General features: G+C 37.7%; 1 protein-coding gene and 2 pseudogenes across 2 annotated transcripts; all 3 read right to left on the bottom strand.

Annotated features, from left to right (window-relative positions):
• Positions 1 to 8,989: 8,989 nt before the first annotated feature.
• Positions 8,990 to 11,255, bottom strand: LOC148743138 (uncharacterized; annotated as a pseudogene).
• Positions 11,256 to 11,363: 108 nt separating this feature from the next.
• Positions 11,364 to 17,080, bottom strand: LOC148743137 (ficolin-2-like). 2 transcript variants are annotated; one of them, XM_088762957.1, is made up of 6 exons: positions 16,584 to 17,080; positions 15,792 to 16,042; positions 15,148 to 15,262; positions 14,755 to 14,877; positions 14,113 to 14,536; positions 11,364 to 13,176 (listed from the first exon to the last, which is right to left on the bottom strand). In XM_088762957.1, exons 4-6 carry the CDS (start codon positions 14,837 to 14,839, stop codon positions 12,939 to 12,941), a joined length of 747 nt encoding a protein of 248 aa, XP_088619083.1. In that variant the 5' UTR covers positions 14,840 to 14,877; positions 15,148 to 15,262; positions 15,792 to 16,042; positions 16,584 to 17,080; the 3' UTR covers positions 11,364 to 12,938. The 2 variants fall into 2 exon arrangements, with proteins under 2 accessions (XP_088619083.1, XP_088619088.1); XM_088762962.1 differs by having other exon boundaries at positions 16,704 to 17,080.
• Positions 17,081 to 19,331: 2,251 nt separating this feature from the next.
• LOC148743136 (microfibril-associated glycoprotein 4-like) lies at positions 19,332 to 23,303 on the bottom strand (annotated as a pseudogene).
• Positions 23,304 to 23,440: the final 137 nt, after the last annotated feature.

The raw sequence follows: 23,440 nt of genomic DNA, 5'->3' as shown, positions 1-23,440 counted from the left end.
AACAAGATGGAGATATAGGTTTCGTTAACCAGAATTTTTAATAACTGAATCTTGAAGAAGAATTGTGCCAACTCATTAAGTATTGATAGTTTTGAGGTGCCCTTTACAAAATTTATAGCTGTTCCTTTCAGTCAGAAAAGTAAGGAAGAACAAACTGAAAGGAACTGTGGCGAGGAATTTATGCTTCTACACTACACCTTTTGCTGTTCATTACGAGAAAATACGCATTCATTTGCGTTAAAAGGCGAATAATTGCGTGAAAAGACAATCATCAGAGACAAAAAAATCTCCGTAAAGTGGTACCATCGCGCCCTTATGCGAAATTTCAATAAAAATAAAAATATAAAATGCGAATAGACGAAATACAACGGAAAGCTACCTGAGGTGGGTAAAACATGACTCAGATGAAGGTTTCGTTTTCAAGAATTTTTAATGACTGAATCTTGTAAAAGAATAGTGTCATTACTGATTAAGTATTAATAGTTTTAGGCGCTCCTTTCAAGTTTTATTTCTTTTCCTTTCAGTCAGAAAGTAATCAAGAACAAACTGAAAAGAACTGAGGCGAGAAATTTATACTTCTACACTACTATAGCGTTTATTTTCGACTGGGAGGTAAATTCTCACTTGGTTGGGTGATAACTTTGCTTAACTTGCTAGACCAAATGAACTATGTAGGGAAACTAAACTCGCTTGTATAGTAGGAAGGCAGAGAAACAAGACTAATTTTCTTATACCAGGGATCTATATTTAGCAACTGAACTTAGAATAACCCAGAAACATTTCGCTTGACTTGCTTACATTCGTCTTTACACTCCACTATACTCACGAGTGTAATTAGTCAATGTAAATACTCTTTGCAAAGTGTATGTAGAATCCTGGTTGTAAATCTCGATCGTGAATCGAAGTTGCAGCTTCAGAGTCTATCTCTTGGGGTTCTTACTTAAGGTGGCTCGTACCAGTTTTCTCGCGCGGGGAACAGGTCACTCTTGCTTGACGCGCGCGAGAGAAACGAGCGAAAGAAGCGCGAGATCAAAAGATGAAAATTCAAAACAAAGATGGCGGCGTGTGGAATTTTTTCTACTTTTGTGAGAGGTTTACCTAAGAGCTTGTATTTGATGTGTTGAGCGGCTACTGTGAATGTACGAGATAGAAACTAAGATAAAGAAGACGATTTTTGGAGAAGTAAAGGTTGCTTCACTTCACATTTAAAAGAAATATTCAATCGATATGAAATCTTGCGACGGCGAAAAAAGAAGAACTCAAGTGAAGGATAGTCTACCTGAAGTGGAAGAAGACTTTGAAACTTAAAGGAAAATAATATGATATAGCCAGAAGTCGTGTGTAGGATTTTTAAGATGAGCCCGGGAGGCTATCTTTGACAGCTGTTTAATGATTTTCTTAATTAGCACTAAACGTCTGTAAACATCAGATCGTAGGCGCGCGCGCGAGCACACGCAATTGTCAGCGGTAGCTATAACAGATCATGAGCAAATGTCGATCTTATAGAATCCAGATTTTTAAATGCGCGAGAACGCGCGCGGAAATTGCTAAACTCACGAAAGCTATCCTTGGGTTTCACCCACGTGACCAATACCTTAGCAACGGCTACTATCCGCCATCTTGGTGTCCCTCGAGCGTAAACAAACCGCATCTAACGAAGAGTTCATGTGAGAAAGAAGGGATGGTTTTATGCATTGTTGTTGGCTGTTCGAGCAAAAGTGGAAAGCATAAAGACTAAGGATTTTTTCGTATAATAATTTAATAATTTTATTATTTCTATAGCGCAAAATTCATTAGATATATGATCTAACGCGCTATACCTAAGATCATTACAAATCAAGAGGAAGAACAGGAGGAACTAGAGGCTGTTGTATGGTTCGAGGCTTGCGGCTGTTGTAGATCCTCGATTTTTTGGTCGAGATTTTCTTTGAGCTTCTTAGCCGATGAGAAATCGATGTCTTTAGCCCTCGCATACGGCAATTCATTGACATATGTCGGCAAAATCCATGAGCAATTTACCTGAGTGCAAGTAAGCTTGGGGTGTCACGAAAACTCACACTCCGAAAACATGAAACCCAAAAACTAAACAGCTGTACTTAAATTTCGACCGGTAAGTTGTCATCGTTGACAAAGTCATGCATAGACTAAACAACTTGAAAAAAAAAGCTTGTTGGCTTATTCGAAAGATGTTGAGAAGACGAACACTTCTTTATGTGAATAAAGAAAACAAAGGCAGAAAAGATGGAAGTAACCTTCTCTATTGGTTGGCTTAGGTTTCTAGTTAAGTGTTGAACACGCAACCCTCAGCAGATTAAGAATGTTAGAAATATTTCTCATATCTAGCCCAATCGCCTCTCCAAGCGCCATAAGTCACTGTATATTATTGTATTTACCGTGTTGACAAACTCGAAGTATGCAACAACGAAATACAAAGTTAGAGAACTTTTCTTGATGTAGAATAAAAATGTACTAAGCTAACATATGCAAAATCCATCGTTTTTCCAAGCTTTGAGAGGTTTTAAGCCAACATTTCGTGTCTCAAAAATGAGCAAATTCAGTCTTTATCAAAAGTAATTCTACATATTCGTGTTATTCGTTTCTCCACACTCCCTCTTCCTATCCGTGATACCTTTGTCGCGCGGTAGAGGAAGTCCTGCCGTGTGACCAAGTCGTCTGGTTCTCTGACACCATCAGAATCACTCAACTCACACACGTTATCACCATCCTCATTTCGACCAAAGTTGTGTGATACACACGTGACTTCAATGAAACATTGTATTTCACAACTCATTGCTGTCTTTGCTCTCGGAGTGCTCATGACGTGATTTAGAAGAGCCTTGTTTGTAACTGGCTCTTGAAACTCCTTTGTTATGCATGGAACTATTTAAAAATCACAACACCGAACAACTACCAATTATTGATTTCTAAGAATCGCCAAACACTGTCTGATTTCTTTTATCGCTTCTTTGTGATTGAAAACATTTCAATTTTTTTTGACAGCGAAACAATAATGTTTAAAAGCCCAAATTTCAGTTCTTGACAGCTGCTGCACCGACTTTATGAATCACGTAATCATAATTTGGAAGTGAAATTATAATGAAAATATTATAATTTCAGGGCTTCGCTTTCCATAGATTCGCTCATTAAATCTCTTTTTTTATTAAAAAAAAAAGTAATAGTTATCATCAGAGATTAGATAGGTGACGAAAAACAGAATACTTGGTAAAATAGATTTTCAATAATTTGCAGACGGTAGCCATCATTTGCATGAAACCCAAAAACTAAACAGCTGTACTTAAATTTCGACCGGTAAGTTGTCATCGTTGACTTAACTTGGTCTTTATGGAAATAAGAAGTTGTGTAGAGAAATAAAATCATAATCCCCTACATGTTTTTGAGAGGACATTCCACGAAAGCATCTCCAAAATCAGGGAAAGATAAATTATCCATAACTGAAAACAATTCATTGAGACAACGATATGTTGCAAGCAGCTCCAGGAAGCCTTCCCTTTGCAGCCCAGCAGGCTCAATAACTATTCCTTTACTGTGGTAAGGCTCTATTGTGATGCAAAAGCGACAAGCTTTGTCAGTGATAAGACTGGCTGATATATTAATCTCACTAAACATACCTAGAACGTTTAGAATAATAGTGCGTTCTCATTTTTTGTTGCTAAGCATATTCATACTAATTAATATTTGATGACCTCTACGTCCCAATGGGGAACTTCGCTCCCATACTTTGGGTCCCTGGAAAACAAAATAAAGGAAAAAACTCTCGCAAAGCAACAATTTTGAGTCCTCCATGAAGAAAATCGAACCTCCAATCGAATTCTGCACTTCGATTCTCTGAACCACAGACTCTCCATAGTGGGCTAGATTTTTATTAGTTTAACATCTGACACGTGTCCTGCTAAGGTCAGCCATCTCGAAATCGTCAGGTCTGAAGATGAACTACGGAAAACCATTCAAAGCCACGAGAAGGATGTCTTCATTCTTAAATTCTCTTTCAGCACTTATTCGCACCAACTCCCAAAGACAGTTAACTCGCAAAGACATTCCCTTCAAAGACATGTTTTTGGCGAGTGTTTCACTCGAAAACGTAGCTTTGAAATTCGTGCAGTTTAAACTCAGCGGGCCTACGCTTTTGGTGAGTAATGTGCATTCATTCGCATTAACAAATCAAATCAATACTTTGTTTTGATGAGATATTTTCAAGCATATCTAACTTAAACTGGTATCCCGTCAAAAGTACTTGTGGTGGTAAGTCCCTATGGCAGAAGATTCATCTCTGGACTGCATTTCTTGTTTGTAAACTTATGTAAGGCATTAGCCGCATTTTAAAACCAGACATAAAAGCTGTCAATTTTGCTGACAGTATAGGTGGGCGAAAGTTGGACGAAAGACTGACGAGAGAAACGGAAGTGTAAATGTCTGGATCGGAATAGCGATAAAGCAGAAGCATGAAGGGTGGCTGAGAGAAATTCTGGTGATAACTAGGTAAATCTAGTCGATTTGCTGGATTTTTTAACATCACCCACGATGAAGGGTTCTACTCACAATGGCTGAGAGGCGATGTAAACAACAGATATAAACAAACTGAGTTTGCCAGTGACAAAACATATACGTTATGCCTTGTTACCTTTGTACAATTCTTATATTTTTAAAGCGAATTTAGGGATTACTTTGTCTACAAAAACGACTAGAAAATCCCCATTATCCTTCTGTGGACCCATCAGAAAGTGATGTCGCATTCAGAACAAATGTTGAGAATTTTTTCATCATATAGTTGAAACAAGGTCAGACAACTTCAGTGAAAGTCACTTTTGGCCAATTTCTTTTAGCTTAAGCTTGGTTCATGTAAGAAAGTACCTGGTACGTATGATGAACGATCCTCGCAGTAGATAGCGCTATTTATGCAATAGCGAAAATCAGACCTGAAAAAAATCAGGCCTGTACGGGACTCGAACCACTAATGAATATGTCAGCTTTCTTGACAAGAAAACGCGTTTAACAAAATTTCATTGATTCCTTAATACAAATATTTTTTATTAAACAAATTGGCCCAAATTTTATTTTTATTCGACGGTCAAAGGTTCGAGTCCCGTACAGGCCTGATTTTTTTCAGGTCTGATTTTCGCTATTGCATAAATAGCGCTATCTACTGCGAGGATCGTGCATCATACGTATCTAATACCGCAGCTCAAAATATATGAACTTCATGATATATTCATTGTATCTCAAAGTACCTGGTGTTTGTCACAAGGGATTGCCTGTTTTGGCTAAGCAAAAAAAAAAAAACACTAAAACTCACGACTAATAATGAAAATATCTGGATCTTATTAATAAGAATATTAGAAAGGAATGAAAGGTGAACTGATTTAACGAAATACATCAGAGGGCTATAAAAGTGCAACATGATGAAGACAAAAGTTTTTTCACAGATTATTTAATATCTGCATACTATATAAAACAAATGTGTTCTTACTCATCAAGTATTGATAGTTTTGTGAATCGAAATTGGTGCTTCCATAAACCAATTAAATTACAAGTAGGGTAAGATCTCGGTTCTGACTAAATTTACCCTTCAAATAATAGAGTTTTTAGTTTTATATGAAGTTTTAGAGTTTTTTAATAGATTAAACTGGGAAGGTAAACGGAATTGATAAATATGTCAGCTTTCTTGACAAGAAAACGCGTTTAACAAAATTTCATTGATTCCTTAATACAAATATTTTTTATTAAACAAATTGGCTCAAATTTTAATTTATTCGACGGTAAGAAATCCGTTATTTTTATCAAAATTGTTCAGCCTATCAGATCGATCAGATTCGCTCAGTTGAAGTTTTATACAATTTCTTGCCGTTACTGCATTCAAAGTTGTTCGACAGACATAAACGTTTTTCAGCACTTTGCAGTCGAAGATAATTCAATAAATCTTCTTCTATTTTCCTCTTAAATCTCTAAGAAAGTTAACGGCCTCAAAGTTTACTGTTATCATTCGAGCGTCTCTGTTTATAGCAATAGTTGTCACAGAGGCTAAAAGGGGCGTTATGTAAGTACATCCTTTTTTTGTGAGCTAGTCTGATTAATGGTGGCTACAATGGCTGAACACAGCATCCATTAATTGAAATCGATAATACAAAAAACAAAACAAAACAAACAAACAAAAAAAAAACAAAAACAAAGCATCAGCCTATACCTGTTTGAGGCGCGTGTGGTGTTGTTCTCATCGGATATATACCATAGTTATTACATAATCTTAATTCTATTGGTTAGCACACCTTAACCGCAGTCACTTGACTATTCATATATTTATCATTGTATATTAAGTTCATCAGTATTCTAAAAAAGCAGTTGTGCAGAGCACTTGATCTGTGCACGCATTACTCTATAGTAGCATATATTGAACCCTAATACACAACAAGGTGTTTCGGAACGCTTTCACTTCCTTATCAGATTCAGAGTTAACCAATTCTTGGAGTTTTAATCGAGGTTTCTTATGCTTTATAATCAACAAGTTTGAAGAATTTTAATAACCTGATTGTGAACTGATTGACTGAACGGACAATGTGGAGAAACGAAACTCAGAAAACTCGCTTAGCCTGACGGGAGGAAAGAAATTCGTCACTAATTTTCATATACCTGGGATTTGTGGCAAGTGGACTTTTCATCTTCAATGGTTCACAATACCTCCACATAATGTTATTATATCAGTGCAAATGATGCATAGAGAATCCTGGTTGCCAAATCTTAAATGATAATTTAAGTTACAATTTTAAGCCTTGTTTTTAACATTATTCTTATGGTTACGCGAACAATGAATCAGTCCATCCCACTAAAAGTTACTTTCAACACTTACATTTCATAAGTCTTCGTTGTCTTTAAAAAAACAAACAAAAAAAAAATTCCAGACAGTTCAGTGAAGTAATTCATGTTGCAGGCGGTTTTTATGCATAAACTTATGAGAACGTTAACATAAGGCTACTCTTTTTTTACTGGTTTGTCGGTATGAATTGTATTGAAGGTTATCAGCCGAAGAAAAGTTCAATTTATTTGCTTACTGAGGTAGGCCTAGTGCAGGTTGAAGTTCAAATCATTTCCTTGCCGTTCCCTCTAACGTAGACAGCATCCTATGCCTCCGTTCTTACTCTCAACACAGTGCGTTTTAGTTAGCAATGATGGCCCCTGAAAGTGCACCAGTTGACTTCATTAGCATAAGAGGCATGGGAGCTGTTGAGATACAATCCGTTCAGATTGGAGTAATGGCGCTTAGCGTACCACCAGGCTCCATTGTAATGTTGGGCGCAGCTCACCAAGCTAAGAACATCCTTGTCGTGATCTTTTTTAGAAAAGGGCATGTTACTGAAATGAAACAGATTTTCGTGTAAGCTTCTCTGTACCATACGTATATGTAGGGAAATTTTTGTTCAAAATCTATGCACCTTAGTGTAATAGAGTTACTTGGAGGAATTTTCATTGAGACAGGAGCGATATGCACCCAGTAAGAAACACAAATAGACAATATAGGACTCTACTCCCTATTTTAATAATCTTTTTTGTTTCTCAGTTTATTGTATTTTCAAAATCAGCTCGCATTGTAATAGACTCTTTATTTTGATATTTATTTATTTCAGCTTTCAAACGGCTATGTAAAACCCATTCGTTTAAACGTCAAATTTTAAACAGCCGTATGGCTTCTGTTTCAATAGAAATATCTTGAAATTTCACAACATAACACCTTTTTCTTGACAATTCAAGGAAACTAGAGTTTTTCTCATGATGATAGGCGCCGCAAAAAGGAAACCAAACACAGCGGAGATAGAGAGAGAGATAACCTGAAAGCCGTGCAGTTTTTTGTCGGACGTAAATCCCAGGCATGTAAATGTAGTTGCAATTTCCGAAATTGTCTGGAAATTAAATGGGAGGCATGAAACTTCCAAAATAAACATGACTTTTTGTGCGAACGTCTAATCTCTTCAGGTATACAATAGCTGTGATTACACTCACCTCCTTCCTGAGGTAACCCAGTGGTTAATAACCTTGGGTTGGGATGGGTTTGGGTTTCCGGTTAGGTTTAATCCTCCGGTTACATCGCAAATAATTACCAGAGGTCAACTTTTGACCTAGCAGTGTTTGGCGGGAAATTAATTCATCATGGAGAACACAAACCGCGAAACTTATGGTTTTTATTGGAGTATTCAGTACAAAGACGAGTGAAACATACTTAATGTGAACCTCGAAAGTTGGCCATGTTTGATGCCGCGTGTCTTGAATTTGGTAATTGCGAGGATATTTGCCGCGATTTCAGCGCAACACCACAAAAATGCCCAGCATGTGCTGTGGTTTCCGGATTTACTATTTTCTTCCATTCGACTGGTTGAACTACTCTTGTGGTTAGAAAAACGACTGCTAAACCCTACGACTTGGCTCGGGAAACGTCATGGGTAATTCTTTTGTTCTTTTTGATGTATCCATAGCGATTTCCCTTGGTAAGTTTCACTGTGGGAATAGAGGTCACACACAAAACACAGACTTCCCGTGGGTAAGGTCTCACATTCTCGTGGGCAAAAGGTCTAGTGTAACCATAGCTAATAGCTGTGTAACCACAGCTAATAGCTGTCGAAATCGCTATGGATATGGTTATTACCCTGTGGGTAATAACCATATCCATAGCGATCCTGTGGGTAATAACCCACGGTTATTACCCACAGGGTTACCTCGGGAAGGAGGTGAGTTGAACCACAGCTAATACAATCGAAGCCTGATAAGTGTTTAAGTTTCCATCGGTGTCAGTTTACTAACGATCTACCCGCTAATTACAACGTGCTCCCCTCAGCTAGTGAGGGATACTTTCTTTGTTAACACGAACACCGTTGTCATCTATGGTATGCCATTGACTCACCAGCCATACATATGACATCCACTCTTTGAGGATCATGATTTAAATTTTAAAACTGAATTTATACTAAAATTATTAACTGAGGGTTTCTTATTGTGATGCAAATGACCCAGAATCGCCAGCCGTGCCACTGTATCCTCCAATCAAAAGTCGGTACTTATCAGCCTCGTTTGTCACCTTAAAACTCATGTACTCAGCGTAGATGACTGTGTCATCAGTCTTCCAGCTCAACTCTCATTATGACGTCATCAGCGGCCGTTAAACGATGAAGATTATCGCTTCCGAGCCAGAACTCGCCACTCAGATTTCCAAAGCCGTTTTTCTATGAATCCCATCCAAGATAGAAGTCAAAGGAGCCGGTCCATCCTCCACCATCCGTGGTCATGTCACATAGCACTTGGATTGGGCCGTCACCATCAGGATTGATGGTGTATACGCCACTGGAATTCCAACCGTTTTGAAGGATCTTGGTGCAACTTTTTGGCTTTAAAGCAGCTAGATGTGCAAACAAGTAAACGTTAAGCAATAACACGAAAAAGAAAAAAAGGAAAACCTTGCTCAACGGTAGGGCGCCGGATTCGCAAATTACAACTTAAAGCTTTTCAAAGATTGTGCCTGAGATCGTGGTTTCTATCGACTGTTTACATAACAAAACAGTACGAATACTCACCGCATGTTGGCCCTGTGTGGCCATCTTCACATTTGCATCTTAAGCTACCGCCGCCTTGATCGTCAGGGATGCAGATTCCTTTTTTGCCGCAAACAGAACCACTCGTCTCACACGACCCCTCTATCTGTGTAGGCTATCCCATGGGGTCGAATAAAATTAGAGGTTAAAATTATTTGTGTTTTCAGAAGTTGTAGAAAACACACTCGATTATTTGTTATTCATACAAAGGGAAGAAGAAGATCAAAACACACGCTCTAAGAAGTCATTTCAGAGTTCACGCAGCTTCAACGAACTGTAAAAGGCAGAAATCAGCTCCATGAAATTACATTTTTGCACAACAACGCCAAAACAATGAAACCAGCCCTGCTAACGAAACGTTCGCCGTCAGTGAGTTTATAAAATTTGAGGCAAAGTTAAAACGTCTAAAGTTCGAGTAATTTTGCCCAGGGAAGATATAAAAATCAATGAAAAATGCCCTTTGTCTCAACCATGTTACTTGCGCTACACGTTTCATTTTTGTTGTTTAGTTAATACTTGTTATCAGTTTTGTTACTTTTAAGCTTTATTATCCACGCCATGATTGCCAGGAATCAAATTTCGTTACATAACCTTTGAAATCGCTATAATCAGCCACTATTACTTTTTATCTGTTGAGTTACGTGATCCGTCGTCCTCTCGCTGTCGAAAGTTCCTAAAGCTATCTTTCTATCGATTGCTATTCGCAGGAGTAAGATCAAATTCGAACCAGACAACTACAACCTCTATTTTGTCATCTATTTGATTCGCCGCTTCTTCCAATAAACATTCTGATTGATTTAACTTGATTTCTGTGGAATTATTTCAAACGATCAATGTGTGTTAGATTGTTCAAGCTCCTGGGGTTAAATCCCCCTCAATTGACACTGCATGTGACTTCGCCCTGAAAGGTCACAAACCAATCCTCATTCAGTAATTTTTCCCTCCTTGTGTCAAGAGAAATAAACCAACTTAAAGTTACACAATAACAGCTTTGAAGTTTCACACCAAACGAGATAAAATTTGAAAAATCGACAGCCTAATAAAGTGTCCTTTTCTCCTATCCAAAAGACCTTTTGTGTAAGGAAACAAGTATTAAATATTGATTACTCAGGCGGCTCTGAAAATTGTACCGTTAGGCTTTTCTTACAGAAGATATGACTTTGGTGCTAAGATATTTTGATATTGATATGTTCATGTCTTTTAATGAAAGCTGAGTGCTAAGGCTACCAAAACTTGTAAAATATACTTCAAATCTGGTGAGACTGTTTATGAGAAATAAATAATGGCTAAAACCTTTTCTTTCTTCAATTTTTTCCTTTGATATTGTACCAAGTTACGTAATACCTGTATTCCCCAGTACAAAAATTCGTCATCTTGAATAAAATTATCCACTGCAAAAAATCGATCAGAGTCGCTTAGTTGACATTTAAATCTCCTCCAGTCTTCTGCTGGTCCAAAGTTGTAAGAAAGGCAACGGCTTTTAGCTACACATTGCAGCTGGCATTTATCCTCTGAATCAACTTCTGTCTCCTCAATAACCCTTCCAATAAGTTTATGTCCCCTGACCTCCACTGCAAAGTTTATGGCATGTAAATCATTTGTATTTACCCGAACAAGTCCTAATACCATCGTTGCTGGCAAAGAGACTGAGAGCCAGAACAAGAACATAGTTTGTGTTCTTTTAGTTCTTTTCAAGTTATTAGCGTCAAGTTTGCCAAATGAGCATAAGAAAAAACGCAGCACTTCCTCTTTCAGAATTGATTTGAGAAATTATTTTATTGATTCTTAGAGAGACATTGATTCTTTTGAGGTTACATTGCAATGTATGTTTTATTCTATATATTCTATTTATATTTGTTTTTAATAGTTACTTTGTTAGGCTAGTTCCAATTTTAATTCTAGACTTGCACGTATTACTTACTAATCCTTAGTTTCGAGGGCCACTGGTTTGTCAGCGTAAGCTGTTGTGTGTACACCCTCTTTAAATAAAGTTGACTTGCTTACTTGACTTAGTTCGATGTTGACACAACCCTCGACTTTTGCGTTGTGAATCTCTCATTCTTATTCCGGGTGGACTCACAGGATTTATTCATCGTTAAGGTTTTCATAATGAACTGCTGGTTCACCAATCATAACTATGATGAACTTAAACCATTCAATTTTTGAGTGTAATGTGAGGTTGCTCTATAAACACGCCACCCTCACGACATAAATCCTAGCAAATGCATTTAAAAGAAGAATATGTATGTCACATCTCTTTTCAAAGCTCGTTTCTTAATTGAAATAGTAAGTTGATGAGAAAATGAACTTGGCAAGGTGCTGATAATTGTTTGCTTCTGCCAGCTGGAATCCTTAACATCTAATTACTGTCTCAAAATAACAGAGATAGTAGACTAAATATTTCTTTTCATTCGTAAGGTTTTTCAGTTCTCTTTTTTATTCTTTAATTTTTTACTCCAACATAACGACAATTTTCTAAACACGCAAATGAAGATCTTTCTTACGTCACATCTATCTACATTCTTGCACCAATTTGTATATACCTTTCACAAGTATAAAACATCAAAGTATAGTGTTATCACTGGCATGGTGTTATCACTGGTATGGTGTTATCACTGGTTATCACTGTGGAATGTCCAGGTGCAAATTGATTCATAACATTCTAGGCCTGTGCTTTGAAGCAGGTGCTTCAACAACGAATTACGGAAAATCATTCCCATTGTAGTTTAAATGTTAGTAAATTCTTCATTAGATATATGTATGCCGTGCACATCTAGCAAGCCATCAGCAGTCTCGCCGCAATTCTTAGATCGAAACGAACATTATGTAAAGGCCGATCCAAGCAGTATGCAGTAAGCATATGATATATGAACTTCATAATGGGCCTTGCTCACCATATATTCTCTGTGGCTCAGTGGTAGAGCATCGTTGCACGAAATCCGAAGTTCTGAAGTTCGATTCCTGATTCATGCTGAAAGTTGAACTGAATGGCTTGGAAAAATCGAATCCGAATACATAGAACCTCCATTGGAAATATAATTAATCTGGACTACTTTTTTTATTATTATTGTGTATGCTCTAGCCGTTCAGTACTTTTTTTAAGAATCTTTGCGAGAGACGTCTCCCAATGGACACACATACGAGACCCTCTACCATTAGTTTACATTGATAATTTGCTAGGGGTGGGTTCGTTAATAGAACAACAAATAGTCGATTATGTTTCTTCTTAACGATGCGTGCGGACTTCTTGCTGACCCTTTTGTGATTTTGTTCTCTGATACAATTAGTATATCTATTTCTGTCTAATTACGTGCTGACGTAGGTTTGGCGCTAGTTCAAGTTCAAATTGTTTCATTGTCCGACCGTTTTTATTTTCATCTCGGTACGTTTTAGTGAGTATTTATAACCCCTGAAAGTGTACCAGTTGACTCCATCAGCAAAAGAGGCATGGGAACCATTGAGATACAATCCGTTCAGATTGGACGAATGGCAGTCGTTGTACCACCAGGCTCCCTTGTAGTTTTCAGCGCAGTTGGACACGTGTTGACCAAGATCATTATCTTGGTCTTTCGTAGAAAATTGCATATTGCTGAAATGAAATGACATCTTATGTAAGCTTGTTTGTACCATATTCTTAGTCTACGTATGCTAAGTTACTCTGATAAATTGCATAAAGTCAGTAACGATAAACACTCAGTTGTAATTAACTGAAGCATCGGTATTTTTCCCATACGGCGATCTATAATGAGGAGAAAGCACCTTTATTACGCAACCCAGAAAAGATTTATTCAACTTCTCATCTCCGTTATCAGCATTTTAACTGAAATTTTGATCGCTGCTAGCCATCAGCTTCAAAGTATCACCAGCCAATATTGTTTACAATTGCACGTGGATCAGTTTAGTTTCTTTGTGACGTAGGAAAGTCTCTTTTAACTATCTGTTTACTGATTTTTTTAAAGGGTGTTCTTAAAGGCGAGGAAATGAAGAATGGGAAATGGGAAATATGAGAATAATTTTTCTTTTAAGATTTACTGCCTTTTTATTCATAGTTACCTATTTCTTAAATTTTAATTCAACTTTTAAAAAGAGTGATTCGTTTAATCCATCCAGATTTCTATCATGCGTTGTATAAGTTCTATGGTCCCTTTTTCCACTGTGTACCTTCAAATTTCAATAACGAAAGCGTTAATGGGTTTGTTATTTATTGATACGGGGATTCCTCTCATGATAATGGTAGTTGTAACCAGACAGTCATCTAGAACGCTGGGAGAGAGAGAAGCAACTCGGCACTTTGCAGTTTTTGTTGGTCTTATTTAATTATGCAGAACGATTCGAACCTAACACGGCGAGGAACACCAGTAAGATGGCGAACTTCCAAACTAAACAAAGACGTCTGAGATTTTTTTTATATTATTTTGCGAATGTAAAAGCTCTTCAGCTGCAAATCCAATCTAGCACCGATAAGTCGTTAAGGTTCCTTTAAAAGGTAAATTCGAACTAGACTTGGAAATTAAGGGTTTCTTACTGTGTTTGATGTGGTTCTGTACCCATAGAGTCGCCAGCAGTGCCACTGTATCCTCCAATCTTGAGCCGGTACTTATCACGTTCATCTGCCACCATAAACGTCGTGTACTTTGCGTAGGTAATGGTCCCTTCAAAGTCCTCTAGGTCAACTCTCAAAATGACGTTATCAGCAGATGTTAAGCGATGAAGGTTGTCGTTTCCGAGCCAGAACTCACCACTCAGATTTCCAAAGCCATTTTTGTAGGATTCCCATCCAAGATAGAAGTCTACGGAGCCGTCGAAACGTCTCTGAAAAACGGTCCAGCCTCCACCGTCCGTTTTCATGTCACATAACACTTGGATTGGACTGCCGCCAACAGGATTGATGGTATATACGCCACTGGAATTCCAGCCATCTCGAAGAAGTTCGGTGCAGCTCTCTCGCTCTAACAAAATACAGACAAACGAAAACTAAGAGAGGCTTACCGCATTTTCTCCATCAATTATCAGCGTAGGTTTAGTCAAGAAAGTTTGTCAATCGGCTAGCTGTATCCCACTCATGAACGATAGAGCTGAAAACTTTGACCTTGTGTTAGGCACCAAACCTAGATAGAAGAGGGATGACTTTATAGTCCATCTGGAACAAAACTAACAAACTATTCACCTTCGCATAGAAACCCATCGCCTTTATATCCATCCTTGCACCAGCAGCTATACGACCCTTCAGAATTGTAGCATAAGGCGTTCATGTGACAGGTATGATTTCCTTCTGTGCACTCGTCCACGTCTGCAAAATATTTTAAAAGCTACCTCTAGCATTACTGATCCGTGGAGTCAATGAAATTGAGTTTTTATATTCCCCCTCCAACCCATTTTAGACCAGGCGTAATTTGTGAAGCAACTGAGTGTTCTCCGTGTTATATTCTCAGTCGGGGGCGAGGGGGGAATTATTCATTTATTGTAGATGCTATAAAGCTCGTCAAAAAACTAATCGAAAACAACGAAAAGATCACAGGATTCTGTAATCGGCGATGCCAAACTTATCTCTATCACTCACCTGTTTCACACTTGTCCCCAGTAAATCCCGGTGAACAAACGCAGAGATAAGTTTCGTGTTCAAAATCTGAATATCATCGTGAGTTTGGAGAACACTGAGCGGTAGCACATGAATTCTTTAATAGGATAAAAAATAAAATAATGCGTAGATTAAACAAAAAACCAAATTATTGGCCTTTTCGAAAAAATGTTCAGAAGACACTTTTTTATATAAATAAAGGAACAAAGACAGAAAAGACGGAAATAGCCTTTTCTATTGTTTGGTTTATGTTTCTAGTTAAATGTCGAACATTTTCCAAATATTATCGTGCACGCAACTCTTGGTAGGATAAGAGCAATATCTTTCATAGCTGCTAAATTTACGCTTCCTCTACCCTAGCCCAATCGCCTCTCCAAACGCTTTATGATGACCGCAAGTCACTATAGTGACCATGTTTTGCGAGCTTGAAGCAAGCAACAACGAAATACAAAGTTAGAGAAACTTTGTTGATGTAAAATAACAAAGAAACTGAGCTACTAAATGCAAAATCTATCGTTGTCAAGAGGCTTCTCTGAGATATGCGAGGTTCTGAGCCATTTCTTGTCGCAAAAAAAAAATCAACAAATTCATGTTATGCTTTTCTCCACACTCCCTCTCCACGATACCTTTGTTGCGCGATAGAGGAAGTCCTGCCGTGTGACCAAGTCATCTGGATCTCTGACACCATCAGAATCACTCAGCTCACACACATGATCACCCTCCTCGTTTGGACCAAAGTTGTATGATTCACAAGTGACTTCCATGAAACATTGTATTTCACAACTTTCTGCTGTCTTTGCTCTCGGTGTGCTGATCACGTGATTTAGGAGAGCCTTGTTTGCAAGTAGCTCTTGAAACTCCTTTGTTATGCATGGAACTATTTCAAATTGACAACACCGAACACCTATCAATTATTGATTTCAAACAATCGTGAAAAATCTATGATTCCTTTTATGGTATCTTTATTAATAGAAACGTTTCGATTTTACTTGACAACAAAACAATAATGTTTAAAAGCCCAAATTTCAGTTCTTGACATCTAGCCGGTGCACCGATTTTGTAAAGTTCAGAAAATAATCACCCAATCATGATTTGGTAAAAAACCGGCTAAAAAGAGAAAGAAAATAAAATTAAATATATTATGATTTGAGTTAAAGGTTCGCTTTCGAAAGGCCTCCTTATTCAATCTTTTTTTATTAAAAACTACTAGTTATCATTGGAGATCAGATGGAAGATAAAAAACAGTATGCTAGTGAAAATAGATTCAAAATAATTCGCAAATGGTAGCATGAAACATGAAACTCAAAAAACTAAAAACCTACACTTATCTTTCGATCGGTATGTTGTTATCGTAGACTTAACTTTATCTATATGGAAATAAAAAGTTGTGTAGAAAAATAAAATCACGATCCTCCTACCTATATTTGAGAGGACAATCCACGAAAGCCCCTCCAAAACCACGAAAACAAAAATTATCCATAACTGAAAACAATTCATGGAGGCAAGGATGTATTGTAAGTAGCTAAAGGAAACCTCACCTTCGTAGCCCTACAGGTTCAATCGTATTCCTTTATTGCCGTAAGGCTCTATTGTGATGCATAACCGACAAGGTTATGCATCACAAAAAAAAATAAATGAATAAAAAAAAATATATGAACTTCATATATTTATTGAATCGACAAGGTTTGTCTGTGATAAGACTGGCTGGTATATTAAAATTTAGTTATCATAATGATGCATTTTCTTTTATATTTCCAAGCACATTCATGCTAGGCCTCCGGGGGAAACTTTACTCCCATGCTGGGTCCCTGGAAAACAAAATAAAAAAATGTATATATATTACAAAGTTTTCTTTTCTTGTCACGAACGAACGACAAAGCAAAAATTCTGAGTCTTCCTTAAAAAATCGAACATCGAGTCGGATTCCGCTCTGCGATGCTCTGAACTACGGACTCTCTACAATGGGCTTGGTTATTACTAGTTTCACAGTTGACGCGCGTCCTACACATAGCTACGATCAGCCATCTCGAAATCGTCATGTCTGAAAATGGAATACGAAAATCACCCAAAAACCACGAAAAAATATCTTCACTCTTAAATTGTCTTTCAGCACTCATTCGCACCAACTCACAAAGACAGTCAACTCACAAAGACAGTCAACTCACAAAGACAATCTTTTCAAAGACACGTTTTTGGCGAGTGTTTCACTTGAAAACGTCACGTTTTCGAGTGAAACACTCGCCAAAAACGTGTAGCTTTGAAATTCGTGCACTTTAAACTCAAACTCAGCGGGTCTACGCCTTTGTTGAGTAATGAGCATAAATTCTCATTCACAGGCAAATCAATCCTTTGTTTCTATGAAATCTTTTCAAGCATATCTCATTAAGCTTAAACGGGTATCCCGTCAAAACTACTTGTATTTAGAATTTTAGAATTTAGAATTTAGTTCATTCGCCACGGGAATGGCAGGAGAAAGGAACAGAAGTTTCGTCCCAATTGACCTTTGTACCCACCATCCACCTCAGGGGAGGACATCCATCACACAGTAATCTCGTGAGTGGGAAATTGACGTCTCCTACCCCTAACCCTGCAGGAGACGGGACCTCTATTTATTCGTCCCTATAAATTTACCACTTGCAGTGGTAAATCCCTCCGGTAGAGTATGCATCTCTGAACGGCATTTCTTTTCTGTAACTTTGTGTACAGCATGGCATTAGCTGCATCTTAGAGCCAGACTTAAAGTACGGCTGTTAATTTTTCTAACAGTATAGATGGGCGAAAATTGAGCGGAAGCATGACAAAAAAAGAAACAGAAACGAATTTGGAAAGTTCTTGTCGATAAGAATGTGTGGATGAAGAGCGATGCCAGTCTTAAAACTTCACAGAACCATGAAGGGTGGCTCAGAGAAATTGTAATCATAACTGAGTGAGTCTGATTGATTGGCTGAATTTGTTAATTCACTAACGATGACGGTTTTAATTTACAGTGGAATTAAGTTGATGTAAACAATAGAAATATAAATTGATTCAGTTTGCCAGTGACAAAACATACACATCGATTATCCTTCTCTGGACCTTTCAGAAAACGATCTCGCGTTCAAAACAGATGTTGAGATTATTTTGCATCATTTTATACTTAAAACAAGGGCAGACAGCTTTAGTTAAAGTCAGTTTTGCCAATTTTTTTTGGCCTAAGCTTGGAAAATACCGGACACGAACCGCTTTGGAATGAGGTTAAGTTTACTGATTGTGATCCTCACTGGTAAAAATCAAAGAGGCTACTCATATAAGACTTCACCCAGAAAACATTAACAAGGACAGTGGAATAGAAATTCCAGAAGCATGGATGCCCACGATCAAAAAGCACAGCCGACTCGAGGGCCGTGCGACAGCGGACCGCCGAGGGAACGACTCACGAACGAAGAGGATAAAACGCACCGACCACAGCTGTGGAAACCAACGAATTACAGCGGAAAATTCTGCTTTATAACAAAACCCGAAACCAGTCGACTTATCGCCTGATGAAAATTAGGAGCATGCAGTCGAAACGTCGTGATTCATATCATAAGTGTCAACATCGTCACACAAGCAATGATACTTTATTATTATTGTACTTCAGCACCATGAACAAACAGCCTTTTTTAACGAAATTTGTTTCAAAGTTTTGGCAAGAGGTTACTGGTCATTCTATGAACGACAAGCAAAATTAAAATGAGGGCGAGGGGAGATAAATAAAAGTACTAGAAAAGTGTGAACAATCGTGGAGAGTAACAAGACCTTTGCTGTCCAATTTAACAGATGAATACATGAGTGTTCATGGGTATAGCAACTTTTGGTTTTGTTATGATTGTATTCAAGTTTTACATTGAAATTCGGATTATCGAAACTTTACTAAGGGAGAAACAAACAATTATAAGGCGAAAAGGGAAGGACTTTCAATTAACTTCTCAGAGATTCACTAAAGATTAATGTTTCAGGAGAGGTGAGCCAGCTAATTTTTCCACTCCTCGTAGATATTTTTGTGAATGAACTGCATCCAATGCGAATTAAATATGTTTATTTTTTGAGTTATGAAGTCAAATAAATCAGCACAGAATGGCTCTACATTTTAGAACTCACTCACCGAGAAACAAAAATAAACGTTTAGAATCGAGGTGGCCTTAATTTCATCTCAGCGTTTTAAGTGAATAGTAATATCCCCTCCAGTGGAACTAATTAACTCTATTCGCAAATGTAGAATGCTCACCACGAAGATAAAGACGATTGAGATTGCTTCCATGGCAGTCACTGTACCATCAGCCTCCTTTAAACGTCTGGGTACAGCTTTTTTCATACTTGTCGTTGTTTTTGTCCTTTGTGGAAATCTCCATGCCACTAAAAGTTAAAGATGAGTAAAGAGAGGCTACGATGACAACAAATGTTAACTTAAAACTGAAGAAAAGATTTTATAACTCTCAAACCTTAAATTATGTTTGCCATTTCTCATCGAGTCGCCAGTGGTGCCGTTATTGTACTTTCCCATCAAAAGCCGGTACATATCTGCCTCATCTGCCACCTTAAAAGTCTCGTACTCAGCAAATTTGATATTCCCTTCAAAATATTCAAGGTCAACTCTCAGCATGACCTCATCAGCGGCTGTTAAATGGTGAAGGTTGTCGTTCCCAAGCCAGAACTCGCCGCTCAAATTCCCAAAGCCGTTTTTGTAGGATTCCCATCTAAGATAAAAGTCAACAGAGCCGCCCAAGCGTTTCTGCAAAAACGGTCCAACCTCCACCGTCCGTTTTCATATCACACAACACTTGGATTGGACTGCCGCCATTAGGATTGATCATATACCCCACTGTTATTCTAGCCTTCTTGTAGTAGTTCGGAGCAGCTCTTTAGCTCTAAAAAGAACACAAACAACCAAGCAAAAAACGAGAGATGTTCACCACGTTTACTCCATCATTTATAAACCAAGGTTTTAGCATTCGCTTGAATTGGTAATGCATCCAGCAAGTAAAGAGAATTTTTACAAGGGAAGAAAATTAAAAGCGAAGGAAGTTAGTCAGTCGGCTCACTGTATCCCGTTTATGACCTATAGAGCTGTGAAAACCTTATATCAAATCTAGATAATGAGGGAAGAGATTAATTTACATTCCAACTGGAAGAAAACACACTAAATATTCACCTTCACACAGAAAACCATCGCCTTTATATCAATCCTTGCACCAGCAGCTGTGCGACCCTTTAGTATTGTTACATAAATCGTTCACGTGATAGGCACAATTTCCCCCTGTGCACTCGTTCACATCTGAAGTATTAAGCTTCATAAGTACCACTGATGTCGTAAGTCAATGAAACTTTTTAATCCTCTAGAGTTTCCGTCCAACCCATCTTTGATTGGGGGTGTTTTCCTATGTAATCTCGAAATCTTATAATATTCTGGGGGAATTTTTACTCATTATTTCCAAATTATAGAATGAAGTAATAAAGAGCATTCCTTCTGAAAACCAAAAAGGGGAAAAAATATCAGGATTCTGCCATGAGCGTAGCCCTATGCATGACACTCACCTGTTTCGCACTTGTCTCCAGTAAATCCTGGTGGACATACACAGAGATCATCGTCGTTTTCAAAATCCGAAAAGCATTGGAAGTGCACAGGGCACTGGGCGGTACCGCATGGATTCTTATGTAAGATCTAAAAGAAGATAATGTTTAGAGTATATAAAGAGACAACTAGTAGGCTATTTCATGGGATGCCATTTTGAAAATGGTGATAAAATTTACTATCAGTTGGTCAAAAATTCCAGTTAAGTGGCAAAATATCCCAATCTTAATGTATACACAACTCTTGGCAGGTTTCAAATATTAGCACTATCGTCAAAAAACATCCTTGCAGTTGATAACTACGATTTTATATTACAAAACGTCTAACCAATCGCAATTGGTTTCTAGGCGCTATTACATGATTATAATGGACTCTGCTCTAACTTATAATGAGCATGTCACCGAACTGGGAATTCACAGGGCACTGGGCGGCACCGCATGGACTCTTATGTAAGATTGAAAAGAAGATAATGTTTAGAATATGTAAAGAGACAACTAGTAGGCTATTTCGTGGGATGCCCAAAAGACCAATAGACATGAATTTAAAAAAAGGTAGTAAAGTTCACTATTAACTAGCCAAAGTTTTCAGTTAAGTAACGAAATATTCCAATATTAATGTATACACAACTCTTGGCAGGTTTAAAATATCAGCAATATCTTCAAAAAAACAGCCTTACATCCAATTGGCTTTTAAGCACTTTTGCAGAATCATATTGGACTCTATCTTATAAAGAGCATGCCACTGAATTTTTGTCAAATGCACCACCAGTGTAAGTCAGATAAGTCGAGTGAAATACATTCTTGATTAGCAGTCTTATAAAAGTTGTAAATGCTTTAGTTTTCAGTAGGCTGGACTGTTATTCCTCTGTATGGTGTAACACATCAAGGAAAATCGCTACAAAATTACAAAACGTGCAAAACTTTGCCGCATGTGTTATAACTAAGATTACGAAATACGATCATATAACGCCAGCTTTAAAACGGTTGGTCTGGCTTCCAGTGCGTCAGATGCTAAGAGCAAGAGATGTTGCCATGGCTTCTAGTGTCTCAAAGGTCTAGCTCCGTCGTACAGGTTTATCATTAGATCTGACATCCACGGCCGCAACACTAAAAATAAGAATCTGTTGCAGATTCAGAAGCACTGCTTACCTGCAGGTCAGCGTAGTTTCTTTTATAGAGCTGTTGGAGTATGGAATAATCTACCCGAGAGCGTCAGAAGTATTGACTCTTTTCCAAGTTTTAAACTAGTTTTAAGGAGTATTAAGGAGTACCAATATATTTTTAAATATAATGATTATGTGCATTATGATATTGCTAGAGTTTTGTTCTTTTAAAATAATTTCTTAAATTGTAATTAAATTCTGGAAAGCCTCAACAGGATAACTTGATAAAGCATTATTACATTATAGCTCACTATATTTCCCGAATTTTGCAAGCAAGAGAGAAATGAGCAAAGGCTAAATATAAAAATAAGCAAAAGTTTTCTTAAACTACACACACGACTTAAGTTTATACATGTAGTTTTCATAGCTGACAGTTAAAGTTTAGAATTTAACAATGACTTGTCAGATATAGTTAGCACTCATATTTGTAAATAGCTACTGAAAAACCTTTTTTTTTGGGAGTATTTATCATTAAAGTTTAAGTTTAAGTTTAAGCTGTCGCAAAAGTTTAAGCAAACTTTCCGTCTTTCAAACGATAAGAATTTCAGTCTTATATTCAATAAACAAATCTTCTCTATGTTTGTTTATGTTTGTTTTCAACACACTCCCTCTCCATGATACCTTTGTTGCGCGGTAGAGGAAGTCTTGCCCTGTGACCAAGTCACCTGGATCTCGGATACCATCAGAATCACTCAGCTCACACACGTGATCACCATTCTCGTTTGGACCAAAATTGTATGGTTCACACGTGACTTCCGCAAGATATTGTATTTGAAAACTCTTTGCTGTCTCTGCTCGGTGCTGATCACGTGATTTCCGAGAGCCTTGTTTGCAACTGGCTCTTCAAACTCCGAAAAACTAGTTGATTAGAGATAGATTGAGTTAAAACATCAGACTAACAATTATGGATTGCTAAGAATTGCGCAGAATATAGCCATATATGTGGTTTCTTCCAAGGCCTTCACTTGACAGAGAGCTCCATTGCGAGACAAAAAGGCTGAGAGCCTATGTTGCAGTTTTTGACGCTAGTTCATTGACTTCATGAAGTAATCTAACGTCAAATACAATTCCCACTGATATCAAAAGATAGCTAACTGAGGTAAAGGCTTAGCTTTCAAGACGTCCACTCATTTCTTTTTTCATTCGGATAGAAGATGTTATCAGAGAAAAGAGTTTGATGTGAAAGTTATAACCTGTGGCGATAAAAAAAAGTATATTCGGTTAAATGATTTGCAAATAGTTTTCATCCCTTATATGGAACTCGGAAACCAAAAGCTGTACCTATCCATCGATTAGACGTTATCGTGGAGCTATGTGGGTCTATAGAAATATGTAATTGCGAAGGAAAATAAAATCAGATATCTCCTACCTAATCTGACAGGCCATTCCACAAAAGCCTCTCCAAAACCACGAAAACAAACATTAAACCTAACTGAAAACGATTCGTGGGATCCAGGAGCAATTGCAGATAGCTAAAGGATACCTTCCCTTTGAGGCTCTACAGGAAAAATGATGATTCTGTT

The sequence above is a fragment of the Stylophora pistillata genome, chromosome 1 (assembly GCF_964205215.1).
Source record: "Stylophora pistillata chromosome 1, jaStyPist1.2, whole genome shotgun sequence".
Taxonomy (NCBI): domain Eukaryota; kingdom Metazoa; phylum Cnidaria; class Anthozoa; order Scleractinia; family Pocilloporidae; genus Stylophora; species Stylophora pistillata.
This window is presented reverse-complemented; position numbering and strand designations above follow the sequence as displayed.

Excerpts from the sequence above, each read along its gene's own strand:
- LOC148743137 (XM_088762957.1), bottom strand. The coding sequence starts at position 14,839 with ATGAACGCCTTATGCTACAATTCTGAAGGGTCGTATAGCTGCTGGTGC. Across the intron at positions 14,537-14,754 it reads CGATGGGTTTCTATGCGAAG|AGCGAGAGAGCTGCACCGAA; the intron begins GTGAATAGTTTG and ends GTATTTTGTTAG. Across the intron at positions 13,177-14,112 it reads ACAGAACCACATCAAACACA|CAATATGCAATTTTCTACGA; the intron begins GTAAGAAACCCT and ends ATTTCATTTCAG.